General features: G+C 39.7%; 2 protein-coding genes across 3 annotated transcripts in view; one reads left to right on the top strand and one right to left on the bottom strand.

The window, feature by feature from the left end:
- Positions 1-1,830: 1,830 nt before the first annotated feature.
- LOC125889436 (protein FAM124B) lies at positions 1,831-12,292 on the top strand. The gene is made up of 7 exons (XM_049577459.1): positions 1,831-2,153; positions 2,566-2,597; positions 4,469-4,678; positions 5,046-5,441; positions 5,615-5,811; positions 7,597-7,759; positions 9,431-12,292. The coding sequence occupies exons 1-7, from the start codon at positions 2,083-2,085 to the stop codon at positions 10,039-10,041; spliced, it is 1,680 nt and encodes a 559-aa protein (XP_049433416.1). The 5' UTR covers positions 1,831-2,082; the 3' UTR covers positions 10,042-12,292.
- A 578-nt stretch (positions 12,293-12,870) lies between these two features.
- The window catches only part of mmp28 (matrix metallopeptidase 28), a 34,644-nt gene continuing 29,280 nt past the window's right edge, over positions 12,871-18,234 (bottom strand). For both annotated transcript variants that reach the window (XM_049576084.1, XM_049576085.1), the window contains exons 7-8: positions 14,427-14,594; positions 12,871-13,709 (exon numbers count right to left, since the gene is read on the bottom strand). In XM_049576084.1, the coding sequence (XP_049432041.1) occupies positions 13,315-13,709; positions 14,427-14,594 (563 nt within the window). In that variant the 3' untranslated portion in view covers positions 12,871-13,314. The remainder of the gene's footprint in view (positions 13,710-14,426; positions 14,595-18,234) is intronic.

Here is an 18,234-nt window from a genome sequence, read left to right as displayed (position 1 = left end):
AAGGGATGGTTTTATTTTGTTCATGTGAAGGCCTTGGCAAACATCAGAAGTACTGGCCTCTAACCATAATTAAAGCTTAGCTTAGTGTTCGCAAGAGGAACTCTGGAGGCCTCTTAACTACCTTGTTTACTGCAGTATTTTCAGTGCAACTCTTCTTCTTTCAGTTAGTTTTGTTAAAACTGTTTTGGGCAGGTGTAGAATCAGCTCAGTGGTCATTTTGGAGGCTGCAGATGTATTATTTACAATATTTATTCTCTGATATAAAATGAGTGAACATGATTTTAGACCATACACAAGCACCACAAACTACAGCCCTCAGAATAACCACAAAGTTGAACAACTCTCCCAAACAGTTCCAACAAAAGCGTCATATGGTAACCTTTATGTTAAATGGAGCCCCGTCGTGTTCAGCATTAACTCCAAAACTAACACATTTCAGAGACATTTCAAAATAAATAATCACATAGATAGACAAAATGTTTAACACAACACAGAACCTTATTATGGAGTGTTATTTTGTCCTGCTAATTTATGGTTTGTTTCAGGTCATTTTTATTTCACAACTGAAGTTTCTATTTTAAGATTTAATAGTCAGTCAGCTCAGTCAGTCCAAAGTCTGCCCAGCTGGTCTTAATTGACAGACAAAGACTTGAGGATAAAAAGTTGTATAATGGAATAAAATGGCACTGTTTATTAAAATACTTAGAAAAAAATAATCACAGTTATCTGGGTTTTAAGCATTTATAGCAGGGGTGTCAAACACACGGCCCGGGAGCCAGAACTAGCCCGACATGGTCCAATCCGGCCCTTTACATGACTTTTCAAACCAGATGTTGATGCTCATGTGAAGGCTGAGAGGTTTTAGGAGCAATTTAAACAATGAGCAGCTACTTCCTGTAAAATACTACCTCAGAGGCTTTTCACCCTGACCAGAATACAGCTCTCTGAAATAACAATGAATACTGACTTCAGTACAAAAGAATCTGTATCAGACTTCTACCTTAAAACAATATTAGTGGAACCCTGCTGCTAAAGCACTGACAAAACTTAAGATTATAAATGGTTTATAAGGCAGGGGATGACTTCACCTGCTTCTTGAGCAGCTTTTACCACAGCAGAAAATAATGAGAAAATGCACACGTAACAAAAGTGAGAAGTAGACTGACTGAATTTGACGAAAAACCGAGACATATTGTTGAATTTGCACATATATTGGGGGGGATATTGCCGGCTATTCATCATTTGTTTTGTAAATGGATGAACATTGTCAGAATGTACTTCCAGATTTTGAAGGTATTGTTATCTATAGGTCAATATGCAGTGGTTTTGCTGGATCAAATTGGGCTGTATGTGGCCCCTGAACTAAAATGAGTTTGATACCCCTGATTTACAGGATTATTTCACAATGTCATGGTTCAATGGTATATCTCTTTATTCATATGACTTTATTTTATGCTGTGATGATCATTTGTTTAATGTTGAAACCTCTGAGTCTCCATACATGAGGGTAGGATGTGTTGTTATACACAGATTGAATGTATGTGACATGTAAACATGTCTTTCACAGGTCGTCAAAACGCAGTGTGCCCCAAAAGCGAGTTTAATGCTCTTAACAGGGTGTTAGAGGCTCTCCTCCATACGTCCCCTGCACTTTTAAATCTGTCCACCCCGTCTGGACTGTCCCCTTTGTCTCCTCATATTGCTAGACGCATGCCATCTGCTCAGTGTTATTATAGGCGGCTTTAGATTGAAAGCAGCACAACTTCTGCTGCTCCCTTTCGCCCAGACTTCCTCAGTAGCTTCCTAAACATAGTCCAGCATGCATTTCTTCCAGACTTAACAGAGGGGGGCAGCTCCAGTGTTTTTTTTTTCTTTCTTACAATACATCCAGAGCCCATATTTTAACATAACGGTGTATGGTTGCCCGGTGACGTCAGCGTCCCAGCCAAGGAGTCCCATTTTTTTGGAGCAGCCTGTGGAAAGAAATCAAGCAGGATGCTTTTCACTCTCAGTCCGCTGTGCTGCAGACTAACTTTCAGTGCAGATGGCTCAAAGTAGTGTGAAAGTTGAAGCAACCGGACGATGTTTCGAAGAGCGGCGGTGTTGAAGAGAGCCGACGATGGAAACGTTGACTCCGGAGCTGAAACTGCCGAGTGAGTCAACCGTTTGTCTCAGCGCTAGCTAACGGAGGCTAACGTTAGCTAGCCAACTTTTAGCCGTTGTAGCCACAATGGAAATTAATTATAACCAAGACAGCATATCACAAAGAGGTCAACATTACAACCTAACAACTTAACTTTTACTTTAACCACTTAGCACTTCACTATAGGTGCTTGTAGCCGCTGTGCTCTTTCTGGTATTTTCTCATTAATTGTTTTTTTTTTAAAGCTCATGTTAGCTAACAACAGATAATGTGTTGTCATGGTGACCACAGGGGCACGTTTCCAAACCAACCACCACAAGATGGAGACAGATTTTTTGTCTCTCCTCCAGCCAGTGTTAAACCCCCAAAACCGTGTTTGTGAGTCAGTAAGTCATATGCCTCTTATTATGTGTTTTATTCAGATCTGACTGCAGCAGGATGTCGTCATCTGGCAGTGAGTATCTCCTGTAATTTAAAATTGCACTTTTATTTTGTATTTGTTTTACCTGTGGTGTCATTATCTTGGTCATGTGATGGCCTTCTATTGGTTCCTGCTACTATATAGGTGGTGCCATACCTTTGCTGTGTGTTTTTTAAAAGCCCTGACAAAACACATCGAGTCAGAAACTTGTCTTTCTGTAAGTTTAATTCAGCATCTGCAAATGGTCTCACAACAAACAGCCAAGAATGAGCTGAGTGCAAAGGTAGAGCCCTAAGACAGGAGCACTTTTAGGGTGCTTTCACATATAGTCCTTTTAAAACAAACCGAACTCAGTCCTCTTAAAGTGCACCAAAGGTGGACCAACAGAGAATGGACTTTTTGTGTTCACATTGTCAGTTCATTTGAAAGAGGACTCAGCTCTCTTTCAGGTCAACCTCAGCTCTGATGGGGCCTCAGTCCTCTCTCTGCTCACACTATAACGTTAGCCCATGTATAATATATGTATAGTTTGGTTTTTACTTTGACATGCCACTGCAGTGCGGTTACGAGCACCCCGGGTTTTAACAGATCTGGGGAAAACTACATTCTCCTACTCTGCACCTTGGACATGGAACAATCTCCAAAAGATCTAAAATTAGAAACACTTAAGGACATCATAAATAATGTGGTGACAGAGACCTGTGCTTGTTTTTCTTGAGAGTCCACTATGATTGAATAGTTGTTGTTTTATTGTGGATTTTTGTATTATATGTTGTAGGTTGTTGCATTTTAAATGGGTTTTGATTGGCTGCTACCTTGGCCAGGTCTCTCTTGTAAAAGAGATTTTCAATCTCAACAGGACTTCCTGGTTAAATAAAGGTTTAATAAATTAAAAAAAAAAATCAAGCTCCTCGCTTTTAGATTAACTTAAAAATTGGAGGAAAACCTTAGCGTCTCTGTGTGCTGTAGACGGTTTGATGTATTCTACATTCCACATCTGGAGACATGCAGGATCTTCCATGGACCAAACTTCTCCTCATCCTGTGTCCTTGTTACAGGCCGACATGGTTTTGTCTGTTTTTCCAAGCCTCCCAGTGCAACAGCATGTGATCTAGAGAGCTAAATACAATGGCAAAGAGCAAAGCGAACCTGGAGCATAGGTTAAGCAAACTGCAGTTCGGTTCCCTTTAGAGGGGCCTGAGTTCTCATGGAGTGTTCACATATGTTCAAAAAATGCTGAGTCACCGCTCTTAGTCTATTTCGAGGGCTGATAAGGACCAAGTGTGAAAACCCCCTTGTGTGGTCTTAATGTTAACATTATCTGAAACAGCAAGCCCAAGCTGAGGTAACATCATCTGGATTATTTTTCTTAAGGTATGAACTCATTGGTCTCCTGCTCAAGGAAATGGTCCCACTTTCAGCCTCGAAACAGTATGATAAGGCACTTCCAATGTAGGAAATTATTATGCAGAAAACCACTGTGAATAGTCTGGGAGAGTGAGGCTAAAGTTTGTGGTCTAGCAGTGGTGACGAAACAGATGATGAGACATGCCAGAATAATGACTTCTCCATTTCCAAAGACAGTGTACCAGTGTTAGTTTTGACACTAACCTAAAACTAAATCACTTAATGCATTCTTGAATTGACAGTTATAATGTGACTGTACCTTGTTTCCAAAGAAGACACCATACAGCTTATTTTACAAACTGAGTCACATCTCCCCTGACAAGAAACCTGATCTTTGTGTGTGAAATCCGTGTAGTACCCCTTTAACTAACTTGATACGTTTAATGGTTTCTGCTAAGAATTGGTGCTGCCTGGTTTTAGCATTTGTATGTTTGCGCCTGTTTAAACTATCTCTGTACACTTAAATGCAGTGTGTGCGTGTTTGTGTGTAACCCCAGTTGAGCTCATGACCAGTCGGGTCAGGCAGCAGCGGCATCCGCAGCTCCTTCTAATGAACTTGCATCTGCTGGCCAACCCTGGAGACTCACTGCTACTGCAGCACACCCTGGATCGCCTCCTCCGCTGGCTCTGCCCAAGCCTTCGCATCTTCCATGTGTCAGAGAGGGCGGCCCCGTTCAGAAGTTACACCCGCCTCTGTCCTGTGGCAGGTAAGGATCATTACCGTGTGGTCTTGCATTTATTATACATATGTTTTGTTATAGAGTTGGATTTCAGGTATTTAATGGGCAGGATGAAAAACACTGTTGTTCGCTTACAACCTTTTTGTACATTTTGTAGATGTATTTTTCTGCCTAAAGAGGAAAATAATAATTTCCATATGTGAGAACAAGACATGTTTACAGAAATTAAAACCATTTTTATGTCAACAACCCCCTCAAATGTTGTACTCTTAACTGAATACTACATTTACTCTGTGTATGGCGTAAACATGCCCTTCACAATCTTTCCATGCTAGAGCTGCATCTGTTTTTATTCAAGGTTGATTGAGGATAAACCTTTTTTATAATGTTTCAGGCTACCCTTCTGTGGCCATCACCTTTTTCCTCCATGAGGCCTACGGAGAGGAACGAATCCTCAAAGTGCTGGACTTCTTTCAGCGTCCACCCTGGCAGTACCACCATACCGAGAGCTGCGGCAGCCGAACTGGAGGGATCCACATCACATCCAGCAGCTCCCCTGCCAATGCCATGCTGCGGCCCTACCTCCTGCCTAGCAGAGACTTCTATAGTTTGGGTGCAGGCATGCCTGTGTGGGGGGTTCGACCAGTGCACTGTGGAGGAGAAATATTACGTGTGACACTGTATAGTGGATATGACAACTACGAAGATGCTGTGCGGCTGTATGAGACCGTGCTGCAAAGACAGGCAGAGGAACAGAAGACAGGCTTCTGCTGGTTCACACTCCACACAGGTACGTCTTAAAAGTGTTGCCCTTTAGGTTTCATACCGTTTATATTCTTAAGAAGTAAGAAATGTATTGTATTCATCTCATCAAGTCCAGCCTCAAGGCTTAGCTTTTTTATTATAATAAGAGGGAAACAAATAAGCAGGAAAGTGACACAAAATCATGTCTTTTCACCCCAGAGCCTGGGCTGTGCCTGCAGCTGGCTTTAAAACAGTTGTCACCAGGGGTCCGAGTGGAGCCATGCAACTCTGCCGTGCTGCAGTTTAGTGTGGAAGAAATTGGCCAGCTAGTCCCTCTGTTGCCCAACCCCTGTACCCCCATCAGCACTACACGCTGGCAGACAGAAGACCTGGATGGCAACAAGGTTCTCTTCCAGGTAAGTGCAGCTTAAAGTACAGTGTCACTGTTGAATGTGTCAAAATGTGCCTGAAGCCAGGGAAGTATAGACAGAGCTGGCAGGGTGGCTGCACTGGGGCCCATGGGGTGAGTGGGCCCTCCAACAATATGTAGGGCAGAAAACAGGCCCTTGAGAGTGATTCAGATTGCCACTTTAGAAATATGCCTGTGTTCAAAGAAGAATTCACCTTAAATTAAAAATGGTGTCATTGGCTACATGTCCTTTTAAAGGCAAACCCATATACGTCATGGTTTTTATTTGTTCTCTATAAAATAGTGAGTATCAGTCTATGACAAAATATGGTATAAAATATATGCTCGTTTAATAAACTATACATAAACTATAAGAAAACACTATTTAATTAAATTAACTATTTATTATTTTCTCTTGTTCTTGTGTCATGTATAGATATACAATGATGATTTCTTGGTAAAGGCCAATTCACAGTTTCCGCATCTACGAAGGACCAATTTGGTCCATGTGACTTAAATCTTATCATCCACCCATGTCCGTGGGGTCCACAGGGGTCCGCATTTAGCCCATTTTTTGTGACCATGCAGACTGTAAGCATAGCAAGCGCGCCAACTAGGCATGCTCCAATCTCTTGCTCCACACTCCAATTCAGTTTAAAACACTGCTTTCAAGTCAGCCACAGCTGCCTCATCACGCTGAAGTTAGTTTTAAGTTGAATATTTGACAGAGATTCACTCCAGATCCAACAGCATCATTTAGTTTCACTTTCACCCAATACCGACAGTAGGACAGTAAGCTCACCTCACAGCCCTCCTGCTGTATGTGTGTCTGCGTGACTGCAGCTCTTCGCAGATGATCACTGCGGAAGTTATGTCCAAGCCTTAATATGTATGTTGGTGTTATCCAATGTCAAGTCTCTATTCGATCATGTGACGAGACGATAAGATTATACGGTAGCTAGTTTAGTCTAGCCACATAACAAATAGCTAGTGTGCACTAGGGCCTGTCATAATAGCGTGCACTGTGGCCTGTTTTAACTACCTCACGCCACTGCCTGAAGCCCAGTGTTGTGGACATAATTGCTCAGTTCCTGCCTTTTAATTGTATGTTTTACATGCAGCTTAATGACTGATGTTGTGTGTTTTATGTCTTTTAGTCACTCTCTGTACATCATGTTAGATCATTGTGAATGGAGGAGTATCATCCCCTTGATTTATGTCAGGTTAAATCATGAGGTTTGTCATACATCAGTGTGACGCAGCCCTACATTAACTGTAAACTCACAGCAGTCTGCTGGAAGGTTTACTCTATAATTAACTCAACATAGAGAGTCTAAAGAGCAGATCTTTGTTCTACTAAAATGTTATTTGTAGAATGGGAAATTTTGCACACAACATGTAGCTGGCCAGGTTCCCCGAGGAAATAACAAGCTCACTGTGGAGGGAAAGCAGCAGTTGTTTTTGATATAAAGAAACGTTAACGTGTTTTATATTTCATGTCATGTTTGACAAAGTGATGATTACTTAAGCTGGAATGCATCATGGAAAAGCTTTTGTTCCATTCACAATTATCTCACAGTAAACAGAGACAAAGAGTTTAAAAAGACACATAGAGTGATGAAGTCTAAAAAGCACATGGTTGCTGTCTTTCACGGGGCAAACTCAAAGCTGTCAGAGGAGCCATATGTAAAGTGCATAAATGTTAATTCTGTCAAAGTCACTTAACTTTCTTAAATCTCTCTAGTCCTAGTGTAAATCATAATCCCTGTCCTTCTGTCCTTCTGTGCTGCAGGTGAAAACCCCGGCTCAGCCTCAGCGACCTCTGACCTGCGCTTTCCCCCTGACCTGCCCCAGTGTGTCCCCTCGAGGAATACAGCTCAGGAGCTCAGGACAGAGCCACAGCTTGTCGCCCTGCAGCTTCACAACACCCCTGCCCTGGCAGACACACAGGCAAGGTACGTACACAGAAGTGTGAACTGTGAAGGTATCTGTGGGGTCTTAAAAAGTATTAAAAAGCTGATATATCTATTTAGCAACAATTGGGGCTCTCAAAAGTTATCTATAACTCTTAAATGCCATTTTCTGAAGTATTACATCTTGTGGCTTGTTGTCAATATATAGATTTGTACAAAGATGATGTATGCCAAAGTTTTTGTGAATTTAATCATTGCTCTGGTGTGTATTTGGATTCTGTGTGGTTTATATGTGGAATCCTGCTGGATTTGACGTCACCTAAAAAGGACAGCTGTAGGGCTCCCTGACCAGCTGACTGATTGACTGCTGCTTGATAACATTACACAAAGGTCCCTTAACGCCCCGGTGTTTAACTACCTAGCTAATTGGGAAATGCAAGTTTTTGGACTGATGGTTGGAGAACACAGTTTGAACCATGGCTGAAGCCTGTCTCTGAAAATAACCTTGACGCTGTTTGTGTCAGAAGGTGATAAGTTTAGCTTTGATGGGGGGACATTGTCTGGTCCCACATGCTAAGTCCTAGCCAAAAATGCCCTATGGGCTACACACACCAGGCACCAGATATATTGAATTCTGTGTAGACTGAGGACCACAACTGCAAGTACACACAAAGACAGAAATATGCAGACACGTTCTTACGTCAACTTTATAAAGCCGCACCTACGCCTGGTTCTGTTTCATGAACGTACATATTTACAACCTAAGAATGTTTAGTTGTACTATCTTACAATCAATATGTAGGAATTTGACGTTAAAGAGTGTAGCTGATGTAGCTGGTTAGAACTCAAAGTGATGATGAGGTCTTAAAATGTATGAAAAGGGTCTTAGAAAGGTATTAAAAGGTATTTTCAGGATTCCTGCATGATGATGATTCACTCAGCTGGATATATAGCGTGTTAAATCTGTTGCAAATACAGGTGGTACTTTCCACAAACTGTTATTTGTAATGCTTGTGCTTTTCCTACTAAGACAAGTCAAAACGCCTGCTGTGAAAAGGCCTGTGGTTTTATACAGTTCCACTGACCTACAGGTGGCGGTAACACGCCAAAACAGCAGCAGTGCACCAACATAGGCAGCAAAGAAGGAGGCTGCTTGCAGTGAACATGAATGTAAACTATACAGGACTCAAAATACTTTACTGCATACTAGTCTGCTTTGAAAATGATGAGGATGGAAATGTTATCCACACATCCGAAGACCTCAAGAATACTCAAAATGTCTTTTGGCGAGTAACACTGAATATAAAAATAATGTTTACAGGAAAACTCCACAGGTAACCTTTAATGTCTGAGTTGAATAACAAGGAAAGTTTTTACGAGCCATTTAATCGCATTACTGTGCAATTTGTTGAAGTCGATCAGAGTCTTCTACAGTCGTATGGTTTCATTCATGTTCTCTGGCCCATAAGCCATTTTTTTAGGTTTCAAAACTCATATTGAAAGTCATAATTTTGTATCAAAATCAAAGGATATCCAAGATAATATACATAAAAATGAATCACTTCTAATTAAAACATCAGTCATATCCTGCAATACCATCTACCGATCCCAGGGAAACCACACTGAATTTTCATGTCAAGTAAAGTACAATAGCAAAGGTTTCTAATTGCCCACTTTTGTGCCTCTTCTTGATATGTGTTTGTATGTTATCAGGCCACAGACCGCGCAGTGACCCTGTCCTGGAGAAGCTTCATGGAGGTAGTGGTGGAGCAGAGAGCCAGGGATCAGGAAGCTGCTGTAGCACCCCTCCAGGCAGCTCCTGTTACTCATCGCAGCGCAGCAGCCCTGCACCGCCCTCAATCACCAATCACCCTGACTCTCCTCTGCGCCCCTCCATCACCCGTTCTCTCTCCCATCTCCTTCTGGAAGAGGATGAGGAGGAGCCAGAGACCAACGTAGACACAGGAGTCCCCGTCTCGCTGCACTCTGACGCAGGAGTCAAAATAATCACTCGCTCTTCCTCCATGGACCTTTTGATGGCTCTCCACCCTGAGAGACCTGCAGCTGTTGGGGCTTCAGCTGTTGAGGGTCTGGCCAAGGAGCTGATTGAATGTCTGCCACAGACACACGCACATCCTCAGGTGGCCTCCAGGACATGGGGCTCCACTGGATGTACAGATGCAGCCAGGAAGGACTGTGGCAGCAGGACTGTAGCAGCAGGACAGAGCCCCTCTAAAGGGACCTTTCTGGAGAGCAGGACTACTGCTGTGCTGCTGTCAGCACGCACTAACAACGAGGAGCCAGTCGATGAGTTCTTCATCTAAATTCCTGCAATTATGTCACATGCTGTGGTAATAATCACAGTGTGAATAAAAACGTGTCACAGGGAGGAGACAAGATGAGAAACCGTTTAAAGAGGATCTGAAGTTATGCAGGACACAGCTGTGCAGTCTGGGAAAAGAGCAGTGCTCTGGAATACAGAAGAAACCAAAGTTCAGCTGCAGGTGACACTTTGCACTCAGACATGACTCTGTGTCTGAACTCTTACAATGGTTTGACTTGTCCCATAAATGTCTATAATTTACAGTACAATTGTTTAAACCTATTCTAACACAGCTGCCAAGAGAGCGATACACAGTGAGTGATGTTTAAAACAGTGCAGCTAATAATATTCTTGAATGTCTCACTGACTTTTATTTTTAGATCCAACTAATGATTTGTGCAGCTATTGTGCTAAAACATAGCTTCATGAACAGGAGATGCTCTGTATGAAGTGTTACTGTCAGGGTACTAATGCCGCTCTGGGTTTCTGTCACATTACTCAGCTCGGCAAGCAAACGTTTTATTTTTCGATTGCATCTGAAACGGTTGATGAGCTCAGCGTGAAGGCTCTCTTTGATGATGCTGTTGATGGTGATTAGAAGTCTGATATAGTGTGATTGCTCTCCACAGTACAGCACTGTCAGTCTGTGTTACAGGCTTTATGTAGTAACAGTTGAGCCTAGTGGCTTTCGATTACATTTGTTTAAATGCACTTCAGATTGTCTTTACTCTAGTATTAGTGTGTTAAAATGTATAAGTGGTGGACTAGAGCTGGCCAAATTACTGTATTGAAGAGGACTGAATTTGTCACATAATTATTTTTTATCCCCTCAGATAGCCTAGAGTTAACAGGATTTATTTTAAAATAACCACTTAAAGAGAACATTTGGACTTTACAAAAAAAAATTGTAATACATGTTTGTAATATTAATCCAACAATGAGTGTGTGCGATGTCTCAAACAGCCTAAATGTGTCCTGACATGTCTAGAAATGTTACTGTAAGGCCAGTATGGACTCGCACTGATCAGTTACAACAGATGATTGATAGTGATGATAGTGATTAAATTTGACAAGTCTGATAAAAGGTAATAATGTTTTGTGAGAAGAGGAAAGTACTATGCATTTAATGACCTCATAACTCAGGTCATATTAGTCTCTTCTGTAACACCAATTACTTCACATCTTCTCCTGTTGACTAAGGCCCTGTCTACACCTATACAGATACTTTTGAAAACATGTATTTTCCCTTCTGTTTTGGCCTGTCATCTACACACTAACCACGTTTTAGGGAATTGAAACAGATTTTTAGAGCACCTTTAAAAGTGCGTTTTCTTTTCAAAGCTCTGGTTGCTGTTTATCCTTGTGGACATGTAAAAAGGAGCAACAGAAACATTAACAAGGATGACCGGTTTGTCTACGTTTTATTAGTGCTGCTTATTTTAACGACTACTATACATTTAAACCTAGTAGTGCTGCACTATTTCACGTATGAAAGGAGCTGTCTGCTTTACCTAAAGTTATTTGGTTCACCAGAAATGACGGTTTTGGATCAGGCCTGGTCAAACCACCAGATAGTGGGTAAGTTAGGAGAGCTGGATTGTTGTCAGTAATGAGTGAAAGGAAAACTTTTGCATGTCCAGATCATCAGTTGTATCGCTGAGTTAGCTCCGTCTCTCTGGAAGGGGAATCAATGGTGATCAGATGTCGGTCGGTCGTCATTTTGACCGACGTTAGCCTGTGCAGTTTACAATCTTTGCAACAAGAGAAGACAGCTAACGCCAGAAGAAAACGCTCTTCTTTGTGGAGTCATTTTTGTTGTGTAGTGTGGACAGAGATATTCTGTAAAACAAAAGCCGTGTGGACAAAAAACAAAAAGAAACAAAGGTGGCAAATATCCGTTTTGAAAATATTCATGTATGTGTAGACGGGGCTAAAACTATCAACTGTGGCCAATGACCTTTTAAGTTAAACCCACTAACAGATGAACCTGAGTCTGGTATTCTCTGGTGCATTACAGCCCGTGTTGGATGAAATGCATATATTTAAGGTTGTACAGTATGAGCTGCCCCTGTGCAGCTGCTCACTGGTCAGCAGGACACTGCAGGGAGTGTTTGTAACTGTGTATTGTGTATGAGTGTTAAAGCAGCTCAGTCAGAAAGCATCAACTGTGTCTAAAATAAAGTGTCTTGAGGCTTAGTATTAAAAGATAAATTAATAAAAAGCTTTCTCTTGTGGTCAGATCATGAAGCATTACTGTTCTTCCTGACATGTTTCCACCTGACAAAAGGTTTTAAGAGTCAATACCAATGTTAACGTCACTGTCAGAATTAGGATAAGTGAACTCTATAGTGAGCTGAGTAATCAATGATCTACATCGGACTGACAGATGACTGCTCTGCCTGCAGTGATGGAAAAATCACACGCCAAGTGAATCCTCTGATAGGACGTAAAGGTCAGAGGCGAATGATGGATGTGTCACTGATTTATGACCACACTGTTGTCAAACCCCTTCAGTCACAAAGAAGACATTCAGTTTTTTGGTTGAACGAGGAAACGTTCATGGTTACAGCTGAATCATTGCTCAGCTGGTACTTAAAATGCATCACCCTGAGGACACAGCTGTCAGCTTTGTCATAACATCCACCATTCGTCTGCCGCCATGTTGCACATAATGATGGACTACTCATCATTTTGTCCAAACAGTTGGTCCGACACATCTAACTGCTTGGACAGATGCTGAGCACCCTGGAAGCACAGGTAGTCAAGGCTCATAGTGGGAGTCAGCTGATACAGATTTGGGCCTTTCACTGTAGCACACAATGAACACGAGTACACAATCACAGGTCAAAGTCATTTATACAAATATTACATATGTTATTGACATTACAGAAGCGATGATGAAAACATACAGTTTGATTTTTATGTCTGTGCGAAAAAAGAAAAGATTTTAAGGTTTTAAAAGCTTGGTGCCAACTGAAAGAACAGTTCTTGGTCTGCTCATGTAAGAGTGCACAGTCCTTTTATTATCATACCTGTATTAATGAGGCTATACTTGTACATCTATATACAGTAATATCCATTGCCCTGAAGTATAAATACTGTATGTGCTTCAAAATTTATAAACAAAGTGGGTTTATTTTTACTGAAGCTCTTAATGGCATGAGTTTTGCAACATAAAAACTCAGTGTGACTTTAAGCTGAAGAAGTTACAGCACCTTTACATTACACATCAACAGATTGCACTTTATCTAAAGCCTACAGCTCCCTCTGCTGGTCAAAGGATGTTGTTGCTCTGAGGAGCATTGCTGCAGCCAGTCCAGCTCAGATCCTTGGCCCACTGGCCCTCTCTGGTGACTCGCACCTTGACCGGGTCAAATCTCCAGAACTGCTGTTCTCTGAACAGGTAAAGGCGTCCGTTTGGACGGGTCAGAGCCCCATTGGTCCCCTGCGGCACGCCAGTCCAGTCTGTCAGCCTGCGGGGGTAGTAGGGCTCCTGGTGCAGGGTTTTGAGGTTAAGCACAGAGTAACGGGCGCCCTTGATGACGACCATGTGACCCAGAGGAGCGTAATAGAAGGCGCAGTCGGGGTGGCGAGGCAGCCCCAACTCACTGCTTTTCCTGGGGAAGCCGGGGTCCAGCACGCTGCCAGTGTAGCGCCACATCCGCTTCCCTGCACACCACGAGACAAGGAGGAAAACAGTTAGAAATTCTGTAAGTCAACAATAAAACAATTTCAACTTAAAGAATTTCTTTTATCAAATTCATCAACTACATGAGGTTGACAGATCGAACTCGCTCGGCCACCTGCTCTTTAAAAGATGTCAATAACACAGTATTAAGAAGCTCTGTTCTTTTAAAACTCATAAAAAAGTATAACCTTTGCAAAACTGTAAAGACTCATTTTGCATTCTACTCCAGAGAGAGCTGTAGGTTGAAGTATTTGGGGGCTTAATGTCTTGAGGAGATAAGACCTGCTACTTATGACGACAGTACCTCTTACAGCTCACAGACGAGACATGACGAAGACAAAGATAAAGATGATAAGTTGTACAGTATAAATAATGCCTTAGTAGACTGTCCGTCTTTTGCATGAAACTGTTCTGCATTTAGCAGATAAGTATATCTAGACGAACAGGTTTTTGGCCTTTAGCAGGAAAGTTAAACTTAGCCATAACTTCACACAAGTTATTAGCCTGAAGCACAAAGGTGAAGCTTTAAAACTGCAGCTGTGTCCCAAGTGCAGAACAGCCTTTAAATACCACTTTACTATTTTAAAGGCACAGGAGAATTTATTTTGGGACTTTAACAGATTTGTGAAGTTCAGCAGTAGGTTACAGAATGTCTTTAAAAGGAGAGGGTCACATTAATGAGTTCAGTGAGGCAGTACCTTTGAAAAAATACCACTTGGAGTCCAGCGGGGAAAAGGCAGCAGCCTCGATGGCTGGAGGTAGGTCAGACCAGCGCTGACGGAGAGGCAGCGGGCCGGTCACAGCACCAGCAGACGATACTGTCCAGTACACACTGCCCCGAAACACCAGCACTGTCTCATTCTGGTCTGGAGATACAATCAGAACAGAAACAACACGGGAATAAATATAAAGTATATATAACACATTGAGGTCAATCTGACCTTTGTATGTTTTCCCCGATTTGGTGTTACATGCTTTACTATGACGTTTTTCATGATTTTAGAGGACATGCTATACTATGACTTTTTTTTTTTATAATTTTGGATGACATGCTATACTATGACGTTTTTTCATGATTGTGGTCGACATACTATACTATGACTTTTTTCCATAATTTTAGACGACATGCTATACTATGACTTTTTTCCATAATTTTAGACGACATACTATACTATGACTTTTTTCCATAATTTTAGACGACATGCTATACTATGACTTTTTTCCATAATTTTAGACGACATGCTATACTATGACTTTTTTCATGATTGTGGTCGACATACTATACTATGACTTTTTTCATGATTTTGGACGACATACTATACTATGACTTTTTTCATGATTTTAGAGGACATGCTATACTATGACTTTTTTCATGATTTTGGACGACATGCTATACTATGATGTTTTTCCATAATTTTGGACGACATACTATACTATGACTTTTTTCATGATTTTGGACGACATACTATACTATGACTTTTTTCATGATTTTAGAGGACATGCTATACTATGACTTTTTTTTTATAATTTTGGATGACATGCTATACTATGACTTTTTTTTATAATTTTAGACGACATACTATACTATGACTTTTTTTTATAATTGTGGACGACATACTATACTATGACTTTTTTCATGATTGTGGTCGACATACTATACTATGACTTTTTTCATGATTTTGGACGACATGCTATACTATGACTTTTTTCCATAATTTTGGACGACATGCTATACTATGATGTTTTTCCATAATTTTGGACGACATACTATACTATGACTTTTTTCATGATTTTGGACGACATGCTATACTATGACTTTTTTCCATAATTTTGGACGACATGCTATACTATGATGTTTTTCCATAATTTTGGACGACATGCTATACTATGATGTTTTTCCATAATTGTGGACGACATGCTATACTATGATGTTTTTCCATAATTTTGGACGACATGCTATACTATGACTTTTTCCATAATTTTGGACGACATGCTATACTATGACTTTTTTCATAATTGTGGACGACATGCTATACTATGACTTTTTTTTATAATTTTGGATGACATGCTATACTATGACTTTTTTCATGATTGTGGTCGACATACTATACTATGACTTTTTTCATGATTTTGGACGACATGCTATACTATGACTTTTTTCATAATTGTGGATGACATGCTATACTATGACTTTTTTCATAATTGTGGACGACATGCTATACTATGACTTTTTTTTATAATTTTGGATGACATGCTATACTATGACGTTTTTCATGATTGTGGTCGACATACTATACTATGACTTTTTTCATGATTTTGGACGACATGCTATACTATGACTTTTTTTTAAATAATTTTGGACGACATGCTATACTATGACTTTTTTTTAATAATTTTTAACGACATACTACACTATGACTTTTTTTCTTGATTTTTAACGACATGCTATACTAGGACTTTTTCCATAATTTTGGACGACATGCTATACTATGACTTTTTCCATAATTTTGGACGACATGCTATACTATGACTTTTTTCATAATTGTGGACGACATGCTATACTATGACTTTTTTTTATAATTTTGGATGACATGCTATACTATGACTTTTTTCATGATTGTGGTCGACATACTATACTATGACTTTTTTCATGATTTTGGACGACATGCTATACTATGACTTTTTTCATAATTGTGGACGACATGCTATACTATGACTTTTTTCATAATTGTGGACGACATACTATACTATGACTTTTTTCCATAATTTTGGACGACATGCTATACTATGATGTTTTTCCATAATTTTGGACGACATGCTACACTATGATGTTTTTTTCATAATTTTGGACGACATACTATACTATGACATTTTTTCATAATTTTTGACGACATGCTATACTATGACTTTTTTCATGATTGTGGACGACATACTATACTATGACTTTTTTCATGATTGTGGACGACATACTATACTATGACTTTTTTTCCATAATTTTGGACGACATGCTATACTATGACTTTTTTCATGATTGTGGACGACATGCTATACTATGACTTTTTTTTATAATTTTGGATGACATACTATACTATGACTTTTTTCATGATTGTGGTCGACATACTATACTATGACTTTTTTCATGATTTTGGACGACATGCTATACTATGACTTTTTTCATAATTGTGGACGACATGCTATACTATGACTTTTTTCATAATTGTGGACGACATGCTATACTATGACTTTTTTTTATAATTTTGGATGACATGCTATACTATGACTTTTTTCATGATTGTGGTCGACATACTATACTATGACTTTTTTCATGATTTTGGACGACATGCTATACTATGACTTTTTTCATAATTGTGGACGACATGCTATACTATGACTTTTTTCATAATTGTGGACGACATACTATACTATGACTTTTTTCCATAATTTTGGACGACATGCTATACTATGATGTTTTTCCATAATTTTAGACGACATGCTATACTATGACTTTTTCCATAATTTTGGACGACATACTATACTATGACTTTTTTCATAATTGTGGACGACATGCTATACTATGACTTTTTTTTATAATTTTGGATGACATGCTATACTATGACTTTTTTCATGATTGTGGTCGACATACTATACTATGACTTTTTTCATGATTTTGGACGACATGCTATACTATGACTTTTTTCATAATTGTGGACGACATGCTATACTATGACTTTTTCATAATTGTGACGACATACTATACTATGACTTTTTCAATCATTTTGGACGACATGCTATACTATGATGTTTTTCCATAATTTTGGACGACATGCTATACTATGACTTTTTCCATAATTTTGGACGACATACTATACTATGACTTTTTTCATGATTTTAGAGGACATGCTATACAATGAGTTTGTTCATGATTGTTTGGATGACATACTATACTATGACTTTTTCATGATTGTGACATACTATACTATGACTTTTTTTCCATAATTTTGGACGACATGCTATACTATGACTTTTTTCATGATTGTGGACGACATGCTATACTATGACTTTTTTCCATAATTTTGGACGACATGCTATACTATGACTTTTTTCCATAATTTTGGACGACATGCTATACTATGACTTTTTTCCATAATTTTGGACGACATGCTATACTATGACTTTTTTCCATAACTTTGGACGACATGCTATACTATGACTTTTTTCATGATTTTGGACGACATGCTATACTATGACTTTTTTCCATAATTTTGGACGACATGCTATACTATGACTTTTTTCCATAACTTTGGACGACATGCTATACTGTGACTTTTTTCATGATTGTGGTCGACATACTATACTATGACTTTTTTCATGATTTTGGACGACATGCTATACTATGACTTTTTTCATAATTGTGGACGACATGCTATACTATGACTTTTTTAATAATTGTTGACGACATGCTATACTATGACTTTTTATAATTTTGGATGACATGCTATACTATGA

Source organism: Epinephelus fuscoguttatus, linkage group LG5 (genome assembly GCF_011397635.1).
Source record: "Epinephelus fuscoguttatus linkage group LG5, E.fuscoguttatus.final_Chr_v1".
NCBI classification, from domain to species: Eukaryota; Metazoa; Chordata; class Actinopteri; order Perciformes; family Serranidae; genus Epinephelus; species Epinephelus fuscoguttatus.
Note: the sequence above shows the minus strand (reverse complement) of the source record. Positions and strands in the feature narration are given on the sequence as shown.